Raw genomic sequence first — 13,589 nt, forward strand, 5'->3', positions numbered from 1 at the left:
CTCACAAGGCTCAGATATCTGCGAGTCATGTGGAGAGAAGCGGGATCGACCCTCATACCAGTGATTTTTATTTACTAAATAACATTAAAATGGAATTTTACAAAGTCCTCGGACCGACGTTTCAGATTGTTTAACAAAAAGTGGCACGAAGAAAAGCCGAAAAATTACAACACATTTCAGTATGAAATCAAAAGAATATGGAATCAAAAAGAAATACCAATAATTCAATTAGTAATCTCTGAAACAGGAGATGCTCGAAAGGAGTTTCATAAAGATGTGAATACCTTCGTACTCAAAATTACGGATATCAATAAAATGGCGTGTACAATGCTTACCTAATAGTTACTACAGAAACATAATACATAATCTAAGTTGAAATTACACATTATCTACGTCAAAACTCATAAAATTATATAACATTTTAAATGAGAAGACTTCTTACTTTAAATACCGTAATCAGTCTTCAAGGAAAACCATTATCAAACGCCTTCGCGTTGTGATATAATGGAAAGAAAACAGTTGCTTCACGCTTTACCTAGACACCGCAGGAGTATATTTATATGTTCCGTTTCCAATCGCAAATTACTGTAATGGGTGTAGTCTCTAAAATACTTCCGCTGCATCAAATACTATTAAACGAGCAATTATTGCACATTTGTAAATTGATCTTGAAAACAGTCCTAAGGATTTGAAGGAAATGAAAATTATCTTTCTTCGTCTTGATTATTCATTTTTCTATATCGTCGTCCCTGCAATAACGCCTATGTGACATATTTATCGATTTTCAGATTTTTGTTCTATTAAATAATTTACATAGTGATACAGCAAATAATAAAATCTCCTACATGTAGTTACATTTCTTTCTTTCGAAAATGTAAGAATTCACAATCTCCTATGTACCACTGCCATAAAATGAATAAATGTGTTTTTTTCTTCCTACTGAAAAATGTTATATTTTGCGCATAGGAGTTATTGCGGGACCAACGAGGATATACACTTTTAACACTTATAATAATCACTGATTATTACTTTATAATTATTCTTCACTGTGTTAATATGAGGGAATTACGACTCTCTGAATTTTTAATTCAACTTTTTCATTATTGATCCGTTGTTTCAAGGACGGAACAAGTGATTGTCGCAGATAAACACATGGTAACAGGAGTGATTAGTAATGAGTTCAGGAACCCACATATTGACGTACGAGGAAGTGTAAAGATGGTAACACAGCAAGGAGAAGAAAACAGTAACGTGATCATGCAGCGTAAGCGGATTCCTAATCTCCATACGATGGCGGTAAGGTTAGCGCACTCCAGAAGCAATGCTGACAATAACGGAACAAACAACACGGGCGCTAGAAAAAAGGCGAAGGGTGATAAAAAGAGAAACCAAGAGTCAGGAAGTGATAGGGAAGGAAATAGTGTAAAGAATAAGGGTGCAAGTGTAAGTGGAAATCTCGTATGTGAAAGTGAAAGCGTGGGGGGAAAAATAAACGAGGAATAGAAGAAGAAATAAATAGAAAGAAAGACAAAGACAGAAATAAGGCAGAGACGAACAGTAATGAAAGGTCAGAACTTGCGACAGTTGAGGATTTAGCAGAGATATTTGATATGTGTAAAAAAAAAATGGGGATGTGATCAAAAAGTACAAGTAAAGTGAAAGTGGAAAATATCGAGAAGTATAGGGGAGAGAGAAAGTGTATAAGGAGATGTGCAGAATAAAATATAAGTATTTATAGGACGTGAGAATAGTGACAATGGATTAGGTGTAAGCAGAATAATGAGAAAGTGGAAGTGAGCGCAAATAGGCATGAGTGAAAATAGTGAGAAAGGGTTAAGAGAAGTGAACAAGTGACAGCATAAAATTAGTACTAACATTTGAACATTGGAACAGTAAATGAATAAAAGGTCAAAGAACAAATAGGACAAAATAATTCAATATGATAATTTATAGAGAAAAATTGAAATTGAGATTTTAGTGAATAGTAGTTAGAGGAAAAGGGGGGTGTGAAAGGAGTATACAATATTAGATATATTAGGATTAATGAACAAATAGAGAATAGCAATTGAAATGTAGTGGAGATTGACCAAGGAACAAAAAAGGTACATAGTGTAATTGGGAGTATTTATGTAGACGTGTACTGTAAATAATGTGTTATTGTAATAATATGTTAATGGTGTCACCGGATACAGAAATGTGAGGTACACCATTACATGTAAAGAAGTGCTGTGAAGAAATATATATCATATCATATCATATCATATCATATTGATCCGTTATTTTGAATGTTTCAGAACCACCATTTCTTCTCGAGCCGTCACTGGTATGCAATAGTTGCAAAAGTTGGCACTGCAAATAGTTACTTTAGGGCTATTTCCAACTTTTCTAAGAGAGATTTTAAGATCTTCAAATTGGTTAGATTTATGGGTTTGCGCAGCACTGTGATACAGATGCAGAAACACCTGTCAAATTAGGGAAAGCAATGAAATTACATAACTTCATTTTAACGGGAAGATGACTATATCCAGGAAAAACGACGGTACTACCTTATTAATTTGTCCAATTTCCTCTACTGTCATATGTAACAAAAATTCGTTTCTATTCATAAATTACTGTGACATGTAATATGTTGTTTGGAGCGGAAGAGACAGTTCTATAATCTATCGGGCCAAATGACAACAGAAATGATTTTTTATCATAATTCTTCCAACAAATCATGGTCAGAGTTTCCGCAGAAGCGAAAGTGTTGATGGCGTTTTGTTAACGGAAGCATAAGCCCCGCCGTGCGAACAAAGACTGAAGGTTAGTGTTGTGGGACTAATTGCAGGAGTCACGACCTTCATGCAGGCCTCCCCACCCCAAATTCTCCCAGCGGTATACAGCTCTGATCTCGACAGGTCCACGGCATTTCTTGATTACTCCTCGCCGCTACGAGATCGACAGGTAGGTGCCGCTGAAGGAGTCAGATCACTTCTGTGTGACATCATTAGTTTAAAGGTGCATGGCTTCTGGATAACTTCACCTCGTCTTTAAGGTATTTCACATCCAACAAAATTGTTATTTTTTGTGGTAATCGTGATTTATTTCCCATGAAAAGTGAAAGATGTCTGTCATAAGTATATATTTTCAATTTCTGTGTCAAATGTAAATCTTATGTACGTTGTGGTACAATTGATCGTGCTTCCAAACAATAAATATAGTGAAAATGAGTTTGATTCCCAAGAGACAATGGAAATTTCTCTCAGACAGTACGTGAACGATTGTTAGATTATACTATACCTTCTTATTTCTAATATATTTTACTTTGAATATGATTTCCGGCTCAATATTTAGTGAAGACGATTTACAAGTAAATTCCCGAAAGTGAAGATAAATCTAAAGATTTTAGGCTTTCACAGAATTATATTCAGAAGAATTGAATCGCACTTTTTAGAAAGGAACTAAGTCAAAATTTGCGATTTTTATTTTAACTGATGAAATGATTAATACTTTCAATGCGCACTAATTGGCGGAGAAAAACACTTAGTCAAACCTCTGCCTGTATCTTTAACATCAAGTTGATATTTATATACGGCGCTGGTAAACTGGTATTTATTCATAAAATAAGTTTCTTTTGCTCTTCAGAAAAGTAGCATATTTTGACTTAGTTCCTTTCTAAAAAGTGCGATTCAATAACAATTTTGATTTTCCAATCTGTAAAAGATTTAAGTATAAGTATAATAATTATTATCTTTCGGAGCAACAGTAACAAATATAAATGACACTCGGGAGGAAATTAAACGCAGAATAAATATGGGAAATGCCTCTTATTATTCGGCTGAGAAGCTTTTGTCATCCACTCTGCTCTTAAAAAAGCTGAAAGTTAGAACTTATAAAACAGTTATATTACAGGTTGTTCTGTATGGTTATGTAACTTGAACTCTCACGTTGAGAGAGGAACAGAGGTTAAGGGTGTTTGAGAATAAGGTTCTTAGGAAAATATTTGGGGCTAAGAGGGATGAAGTTACAGGAGAATGCAAAAAGTTACACAACGCAGAACTGCATGCATTGTATTTTTCACCTGACATAACTACAAACATTAAATCCAGACGTTTGAGATGGACAGGGCATGTAGCACTTATGGACGAATCCAGAAATGCATATAGAGTGTTAGTTGGGAGACTGCAGGGAAAAAGACCTTTGAGGGCGAGACGTAGATGGGAGGATAATATTAAAATGAATTTGAGAGCGGTGGGATATGATGATAGAGATTGGATTAATCTTGCACAGGATAGGGACCGATGGCGGGCTTATGGGAGGGCGGCAATGAACCTCCGGGTTCCTTAAAAACCGTAAGTAAGTAATGAAGACTTTCGCATGCATTCGTAGTTTGTTCAGCAGAAATAAATCTTTTGGAAGATATAACTATTGGAAATAATGAATATTAAGTTACATAGTCGCCATGTATGGTGGGTCCCTATCACCACGGCATGGCGCGTCCTCAGGTTGCGGATAGAGGAGACGGCCTCCAGATATGGAGGGTAGCTGCGAATATATTGAATAAGCAGTCGTGGACAGCCGATAAGGGGTGGTCCTCCAGCTTGGGGGTTGGGCGAAGGGCTAACAACCCATCACCGTAAAAAACAGCTTGTTACGAATTCCTACAGTAAGCCTCGGAATAGGACTGATTCTCTGGCACGACCACAGCAAAGGAATAAGGTTTTGAGATTTGGCACTTGGAACGTAACTAGTCTTTATAGAACAGGAGGGGTAACATTAGTAGCAAAAGAACTAGCTAGATATAGAATAGACTTTGTGGGAGTACAAGAGGTTAGGTTAGATGGGAATGGCATATCACAAATAGGAGATTACTTGTTGTATTATGGGGAAGGAAATAATAATCACCAATTAGGAACAGGATTCTTTGTACATAAAAGAATAAAATCAGCAGTAAAAAAGGTCGAATTTATCAGTGACAGGTTATCATATTTAGTACTTAAGGGTAGATGGTGCGACATCATAGTTATAAATGCTCACGCCCCTACAGAAGAGAAAGACGACTATATAAAGGATAGCTTCTATGAGGAATTGGAACTTTTGATCAGTTTCCTAGATATCATATGAAAATTTTATTGGGGGATTTCAACGCTAAAGTAGGACGGGAGGATATTTTTAGACCAACTATTGGAAAAGAGAGCCTACACGCAATTAGTAGTGACAATGGAGTTAGATTAGTCAACTTTGCCACATCGAAAAATTTAATTGTCAAAAGTACAACATTCCCCCATAAGGATATACATAAATATACTTGGACTTCTCCAGATGGATTGACACACAACCAAATAGATCACATCTTGATAGATAAACGGAGACATACTAGTATAGTAGATATTCGAACTTTCAGAGGTGCAGACTGTAATTCTGACCATTATTTGGTGACTGGAGAATTAAGAGAAAGATTATCAGTAGCCAAGCGAGTAGAGCAACAAGTTAATATTACTAAATTCAATATTTTGAAATTAAAGGACGAGGAAGCTAAGCAAAATTATCAGGTCGAAATTTCGAATAGGTTTGCCACTTTAGAAAGTTCCGACGAAGTTGAGAAAGAATTAGATGTTAATAGCGTGTGGGAAAATATCAGAGATAGTATCAAAATTGCAGCTGAGCAGAGCATAGGTTATTATGAAACTAAGAAAAAGAAACCGTGGTTTGATGAAGATTGTTGCATGGTAGTAGAAAGAAGGAAACAGGCAAAATTGAAATTCTTACAGGATCCAGTTGAGGAGAATAGAGATAATTATTTCAATGAAAGACGGGAAGCAAGTCGTACACTTAGGAATAAAAAGAGAGGTTACTTGAAGGAAAAACTGAATGAGGTAGAAACAAATAGTAAGAATAAAAACATTCGAGATTTATATAAGGGTATAAAGGAATTTAAGAACGGATATCAGTCAAGGGTAAACGTGATCAAGGATGAGAATGGTGACTTGCTTGCAGACTCTTCATCAATCCTAAACAGATGGAAAAACTATTTTGCGCAACTACTAAATGTACATAGGCCAAATAGAAATGATCGGGACGATATTGAAATACAAACTGCTGAGCCATTTATACCCGAACCCACGATTTCAGAAGTCGAAATTGCGATAGAAAATCTGAAAAAGTACAAGTCTCCAGGTATCGATCAAATTCCAGCAGAATTAATACAAGAGGGTGGAAGTGCATTATATAGCGAAATTTATAAACTTGTACTTGCTATTTGGGAAAAGGAAATTGTACCAGAACAATGGAAGGAGTCCATAATTGTACCTATTTTTAAAAAGGGGGACAAAACCAACTGTGGTAACTTTCGAGGAATATCACTTTTGTTGACGTCGTACAAAATTTTGTCCAATATTCTTTTGAGGAGATTAACTCCGTACGTAGATGAAATTATTGGGGATCATCAGTGCGGTTTTCGGCGTAATAGATCGACTATTGATCAGATTTTTTGTATTCGGCAGATAATGGAGAAAAAATGGGAGTATAAGGGTACAGTACATCAGTTATTCATAGATTTCAAAAAGGCATATGACTCGGTTAAGAGGGAAGTATTATATGATATTCTTATTGAATTTGGTATTCCCAAGAAACTAGTTCGATTAATTAAAATGTGTCTCAGTGAAACATACAGCAGAGTCCGTATAGGTCAGTTTCTATCTGATCCTTTTCCAATTCACTGCGGGCTAAAGCAGGGAGATGCACTATCACCTTTACTTTTTAACTTCGCTTTAGAATATGCCATTAGGAAAGTTCAGGATAACAGGCAGGGTTTGGAATTGAACGGGCTACATCAGCTTCTTGTCTATGCAGATGACGTGAATATGTTAGGAGAAAATACACAAACGGTTAGGGAAAACACGGAAATTTTACTTGAAGCAAGTAAAGCGATCGGTTTGGAAGTAAATCCCGAAAAGACAAAGTATATGATTATGTCTCGTGACGGGAATATTGTACGAAATGGAAATATAAATATTGGAGATTTATCCTTCGAAGAGGTGGAAAAATTCAAATATCTTGGAGCAACAGTAACAAATGTAAATGACACTCGGGAGGAAATTAAACGCAGAATAAATATGGGAAATGCGTGTTATTATTCGGTTGAGAAGCTCTTGTCATCCAGTCTGCTGTCCAAAAATCTGAAAGTTAGAATTTATAAAACAGTTATATTACCGGTTCTTCTATATGGCTGTGAAACTTGGACTCTCACTCTGAGAGAGGAACATAGGTTAAGGGTGTTTGAGAATAAGGTGCTTAGGAAAATATTTGGGGCTAAGCGGGATGAAGTTACAGGAGAATGGAGAAAGTTACACAACACAGAACTGCACGCATTGTATTCTTCACCTGACATAATTAGGAACTTGAAATCCAGACGTTTGAGATGGGCAGGGCATGTAGCACGTATGGGCGAATCCAGAAATGCATATAGAGTGTTAGTTGGGAGACCGGAGGGAAAAAGACCTTTAGGAAGGCCGAGACGTAGATGGGAGGATAATATTAAAATGGATTTGAGGGAGGTGGGGTATGATGATAGAGACTGGCTTAATCTTGCACAGGATAGGGACCGATGGCGGGCTTATGTGAGGGCGGCAATGAACCTTCGGGTTCCTTAAAAGCCATTTGTAAGTAAGTAAGTAAGTTGTAAGTAAGTTACATAGTCGTCACATAAGTAACCACAAAATTGATCTACTTTCTCAGACGCTGGAAATATTTTAAATAAAATATTTTATGAAACAGTCGTTTACAAATTTGGGATCAAGCAGGAATAGCCCAATGATACTTTTTAAAAATAATCTGACATGGGAAGACCGATATTTTAATTCAACTGTTAGACCTACTTTCTGGATTTTCTTCCATAATGTCAGTTCTAAATGAAAGCGATAGCTAAACACATTATGATTAGAAAATATTGACAGTATTACATTGTATATGCCAGTAAATGCTTGTTTTGTTTATTTAACTTGTAAATAATGTCTGTTCTGTTTATGTAACTTCTAAATCATAATTTCTAGCATTACAGAAGAGAATTCAAAAAGCCTAGGAAGCTTCGATCTCGTTTCTAGAGTGATACTTAGACCGAAACTTATTTCCAGAAATGTAACATGCTTCATTTATTTTGGATAAGACGGCGTTAGTTCTAACATCATTCTACATGCCTTGATTCCCTCTATTATCTTCTACCTCTTGGACGGCATTTTTCGAACATTCTGTATAGAATGTTGTTTCCCAATACCGATACACACTATGTTGCTACGTTCTAAACACGCTGAAAACCGATAATGACCTTAGAAAAGAAACAATAAATTAACAACGCAACACTTTGTGCGAGACGATAACATCGAAAGCATTGTGAAAACTTTCACCCAACTCTTCAGCTGGTTTAAAACCATTTCCCTTGTGGAAAACTCTGTTGATTTTCTTAAGTCTCGTGGGCTAAAAATGGTAATGCAAATATTTGTTTTATACTCACAATAGAAGACTCCAAGAAAGAAGCTAAGGTAGGAAGATTCAAGTGTTTGGTTTATTAGACCCACTGAAGTAGAATAAAGGCATCGTCTCCGGCCACAAATATAGCTGACTCACGTTTCAATCCTTGCGGAGAAATGCAAATCGAGTCCCTCATCATTTAGATATTATTTCCTTGAGTAGTATTGTATTAACCCGTGATCTTGTGTCGTGTCAGTAGTAATACCCGGTACTTGTGAAAGTGCAGTGTTGATTAACGAACTGAAAAATGGGTTTCTAAAGCTGAAGAAAAATCACTCTGTGAGTTTATTTGTTAATACTTTATTTCCGTGTATTTGCTAGAGATTATTTAAACACTAATTAGTCTTTCACAAAATGTTATTGGAATAAAATATTTAACAAAACATATAATGCTATAATGAACACGTAGGCCTATCTTACTACTAAATTGAAAACAAACGTAAAAACATTTTAAATTCGTTAAGTCCACGATTAGTCATATTTCAAACCTTTTCCGATTTTTTCTTATTATAAGCAAAACAAACATAAAATCGTCGTTGTTCCTACAACTCTTATGTGACATATTTATCGATTTTCAGATTTTTGCTCTATGAAATAACTTAAATAGTGATACAGCAAATAATAAAATCTCCTATATTTTATTTTAGTAGGTTATTTTACGACGCTTTACCAACATCTTAGGTTATTTAGCGTCTAAACGAGATGAAGGTGATAATGCCGGTGAAATGAGTCCGGGGTCCAGCACCGAAAGTTACCCAGCAAAATCTCCTATATATAATTATATTTCTTTTTTTCGAAAATATAAGAATTCACAGTCTCCTATGTACGGCTGCCATAGGATGAATAAATGTGTTTTTTCTTTCTACTAAAAAATTGTATATTTTGCAGATAGGAGTTATTGCAGGAACAACGACGAAATATTTTGATGCTTCAAAAATATATTTTTAAAATTTAGAGAAAATAGACGTTTTCTGCTTTCTGAGGGGAACATTTTTATTTTGTCTGTGTGTCAGTCAGTCCGTCTGCCCATGTACAGTGATTTCTCAAAAACTCTTTGTTGTATTTTATGTATTCCGCAACCACGAGTAAATTCAACCAGAAATGTGTGTGAAATTATAATAATTTTAGCTAAACCAAATTAATGTCACTAAAATGACTGATTTAGTTCTTTTAGCAGATCAGAACAACACGAGCCATTCGCGCTTGAGCAACATCGCCTAGTTGTAATGTTAAGACTCAGACGTTGTTAGTTATGGTAAGTTAATATTACATGTGCTCAGACGAAATATTGTAGCCACGACTAAGATAAGACTATGAAGTAAGCGTAAGTTCATATCGCCAAGGTGACCAAGCAGCACAGCCTCCATTCCAACGGCCCTTCCAAGGTATTAAAGCGCCCTTGGAAATGCTCTTAAGGAAAGAATACTGGCAGAGACATTGCAGAAGGCAGGAAACCCAGGAACGGTTGCGGAGGGGACGCCCCCACCCGTAAGCGGACGAAGACAGTCATCTTGATCTGAATATATCTATGGAATGAGATGAAGATTAATGATATAAACTATAAATTCCTTTTCTACACGGGAGGGAAAGGGAAATAGTGGCAATGAAAATTTCAAGTAACTGAAAAACCACGAAAAAAAGTTACGTTGATCGATCAGGGAATCGAACCACGAACCTCCCAAATGCGAGTCCCATGCGGAACGCATGAACCACTTCGCTTGGTATGGTGTTCTCTAGTCATGTGGCCAGTATTTTATTTCTGCCTTAATGAGGAACAACAAACGTTTTAAAGTGGAAAGAAATGCTTTACTTTAAATCATACCAGTTATACGTAGATCAGATCATAAAAAGCAAATTCAGTCAAATAATGTTTCGACACAATCAACAATCTATAGAGAATTTTGAGTTCTTGGTGAAAATTAAATGCAACATGTAACAAAGCAGTTGCAGAACATAAATATCAGAAGACAAATCTCCCGCCACCCTGTAATGGGGATAACTAATCTATGTTTAAAAAATAACGAGCAAATTTTTCCAAATAGGTAATGTTTTTGATACAACCAATAATTTAGTAAGAATTTTTAGTTATTTGGAAAAATTAAATGTAAAATACTGCAACTCTGCAGAATAAAAATAGCAGTATAAACTTGTACACTTTCCTGATCTTCAGGATGGGTGTAATTATTCTGGCTGAGGTACTCTGACTGCAAGTTATAGACTTTCCACAGCCTACTAGAGATGACGAGTAAAATTTGCAATTTCCTTTTAGAATTTAGGTGATTAATAGAAACCGTATTTTATGACTAAATTACTGCTAAAACGTAGTCATGAATAGCTTATTGTCGTCTGGGTGGCGCAGTCGGTAGAGTGCTGCATTCTGTGCCCGAGGTTGCGGGTTCGATCCCGGTCCAGGTCGATGGGATTTAAGTATGCTTAAATCCGACAGGCTCATGTCAGTAGATTTACTGGTATCTAAAAGAACTCCTGCGTGATAAAATTCCAGCATACCGGCGACGCTGATATAACCTCGGCAGTTGCGAGCGTCCTTAAATAAAACATAATTTAAAAAATAGCTTATTCTATGAAAAAATCAAGTAAATAAAAAAATAACAAAAAACATTACTCTGAAAAAACCTCGTACTTTCTTTAAAATTTCATCAACCTGCAATCAAAATTAAAAAAAAAAAAAATGTGATCCTTTATCACAAACCTTACGCAAAGGAACAATTTTATTACACTTTTTCGTCCGTCATACTTTCAGATATCATATTTACTGCTCAAAAAAATTCACTTTTCACAGAAGACAAAATTAATGCATGTTCTTTGTTGTGAATGGATTTTAATTCTACAGATAAAGCTCTTTATTATAGTACGCACAAGTGTCGCATTCTAAGGCTAATTTGTCATAATTGTAGGATCACTTACCACATTACAACTTGCTCGCGGTGCAGCATGTCTCCAAAGAATGATGATGATGATGATGATGATGATGATGATGATGCAAGTAAATCGCAGGCAATCTTAATAGAACATCAAAGATCGAAGTGTGACAAACAAAATTTGCCAACGATAATAAGTAAATAATACTACTATTCCATACAGTACGACTGTGAAGAACCTTGGCATTTATATGGATTGTCACCTGGAATGGAATGAACAAGTGAATCACACTTCCAAAAAAATATTTTCCATTATTCACTCATTAAAGCGACTGAAGCACTTTCTTCCTGAAAAATTAATATTAATCCTTGTACAAACACTTGTGATGCCACACTTTGACTACTGCGATATTATATTAAGTAAACCTAAATGCAAATTTGAGCAGCAGGCTACAACGTGTGCATAATGCGTGCGTCCGTTATATTTGTAATATTCGTAAGTATGATCATGTTTCCCCGTCTTTCCAAACTCTGTCTTGGCTGATCGACGAGCCCTGCATTCTCTTGTTCTCTTTTTTCAAATTCTGCGCACCGCTACCCCAATCTATTTGGCTTCTCGTTTTCAAAATTTATCCGCATATCATCAGCTAAGTACAAGATCTCATCATAACAATTTACTCATTATACCCTACCACAAGACATCTTTATATTCTTCATCCTATACAGTTTCAGTTGCTAGAAATTGGAACTCGCTTCCGAGTGATATAAGGGGTTGTTGGACAATAACTTCATTTAGGCCAAAATTACCTAAATTCTTACTTAACAGATTAATTGCTGATTAATATTTGTTACTTATAATGAAACTAACATCTGTCCATTCTTATTATTATTATTATCATTAATTTCTCTAAATAGATTTACAAAACCTCTAATGGCAATTACATTAATATTCTCATTATAGAAATAGAAATATATATATTCTCCCTGTAACATAGTCCTAGTAAGCTTATATTAAATTAATTTTCATCATTTTACTAGCTATTTCAAATATTAAATTAATTATAATTCATTAAATTAAACTATCTCATAAATTAAGTTACTACTTTACCTTATAGATTTATCTAAATTTAAATATATATGTAGTGAAGAATATTGCTGGAGAGCCTTTTAAGTGTAGTGTAAATATTTGTAATTTAAATTTATGTATTGTATTGATTAAGGCTGGTTGAGTGGAAGAGAAGGCCTTATGGCCTTAACTCTGCCAGCGAAAATAAAATATTATTATTATTATTATTATTATTATTATTATTATTATTATTATTATTATTATTATTATTATGGTGATGATGATGATGATGATGATGACGACGACGATGATGAAAATAATGGCAAAATGCCTATTTCACGGCAAGAAAATCGGATGATCCGCGAAAATCTGTTCCTAATACTTCCTTTGTCTATCAAATTTCCACTTCGATTCCTCGAGGCTCGAACTAGCGTTTCATGCGATGAAAGCGAAAGTCCTAAATGTTCGGCTGCTCGTGTGGTTTTTTATTTTTAAGAAGAGAGGATTTCAATTAATTTTTATTAAACGAATATTATATAAAGACTTCTTCGCCTTAAGGCGCATGTCAAGGCAGGCATTCATCACAAAATGAGGCCAGAGACACATAAAGCCCCTGACTCCTGTCGCAACTTCTTCAACATGCCCGCAAGAAGTGTAGTCTGTACTGGAGAATACACGCCACAACAAACCAACAATGGAATTAATTGCCGTCTTACTCTGCACTCAAGGGTGATTGGGTGATTAGCTGATTACTATCATTGTGTATTAATCACAACTGGTTTCCTGATGTCTTGTCCATTGACTTACAACCCTTACGAGTCCCAAGGTTTCCGATCGCCGACTTTCACCTGTCACACGGCTTCGCTTTACTGCTCCGCCCAAGCACAAGAGTAACGGTGTACATGTAAATAAACTTTTGTTTACATAATTTTCTATTGACCCTGTAGTCACAAATTGCAAGCTTTCACAGTGGTCGATTAGTCGCCGTTCTCGTATCAGTTATCCGAATGACACGTTTTCATAAACATAGATCTCTTAAGTTAATGTTAGTAATTCATGTTTACTTCCTCATTGAGCTATTAAACACTCCTGCTACCAAGGGGGATAATAGGATTACTCCATTTATGATTTTTCAATAT

At 35.5% G+C, this 13,589-nt stretch overlaps 2 protein-coding genes across 5 annotated transcripts in view; one reads left to right on the forward strand and one right to left on the reverse strand.

Annotated features, from left to right (window-relative positions):
- Positions 1-13,589, reverse strand: part of LOC138694479 (protein lifeguard 4-like) — a 492,919-nt gene that overhangs the window by 448,921 nt on the left and 30,409 nt on the right. The gene's annotated exons all lie outside the window — the stretch shown is intronic.
- Positions 1-13,589, forward strand: part of LOC138694489 (putative defense protein Hdd11) — an 81,531-nt gene that overhangs the window by 27,608 nt on the left and 40,334 nt on the right. For 2 of the 4 annotated variants that reach the window (XR_011330957.1, XM_069818259.1), the window contains exon 1: positions 2,798-2,943. The exons of 1 other annotated variant lie outside the window; for it this stretch is intronic. Coding sequence is in view for 1 of the 3 variants with exons in the window: in XM_069818259.1 (XP_069674360.1) it covers positions 2,842-2,943 (102 nt within the window). In the remaining 2 variants the exon portion in view is untranslated. Of the gene's footprint in view, positions 1-2,797; positions 3,035-13,589 lie in introns of those variants that run through there. One more of the 4 variants, XM_069818278.1, reaches the window with a different exon arrangement.

This window comes from Periplaneta americana, chromosome 1 (genome assembly GCF_040183065.1).
Source record: "Periplaneta americana isolate PAMFEO1 chromosome 1, P.americana_PAMFEO1_priV1, whole genome shotgun sequence".
NCBI lineage: Eukaryota > Metazoa > Arthropoda > Insecta > Blattodea > Blattidae > Periplaneta > Periplaneta americana.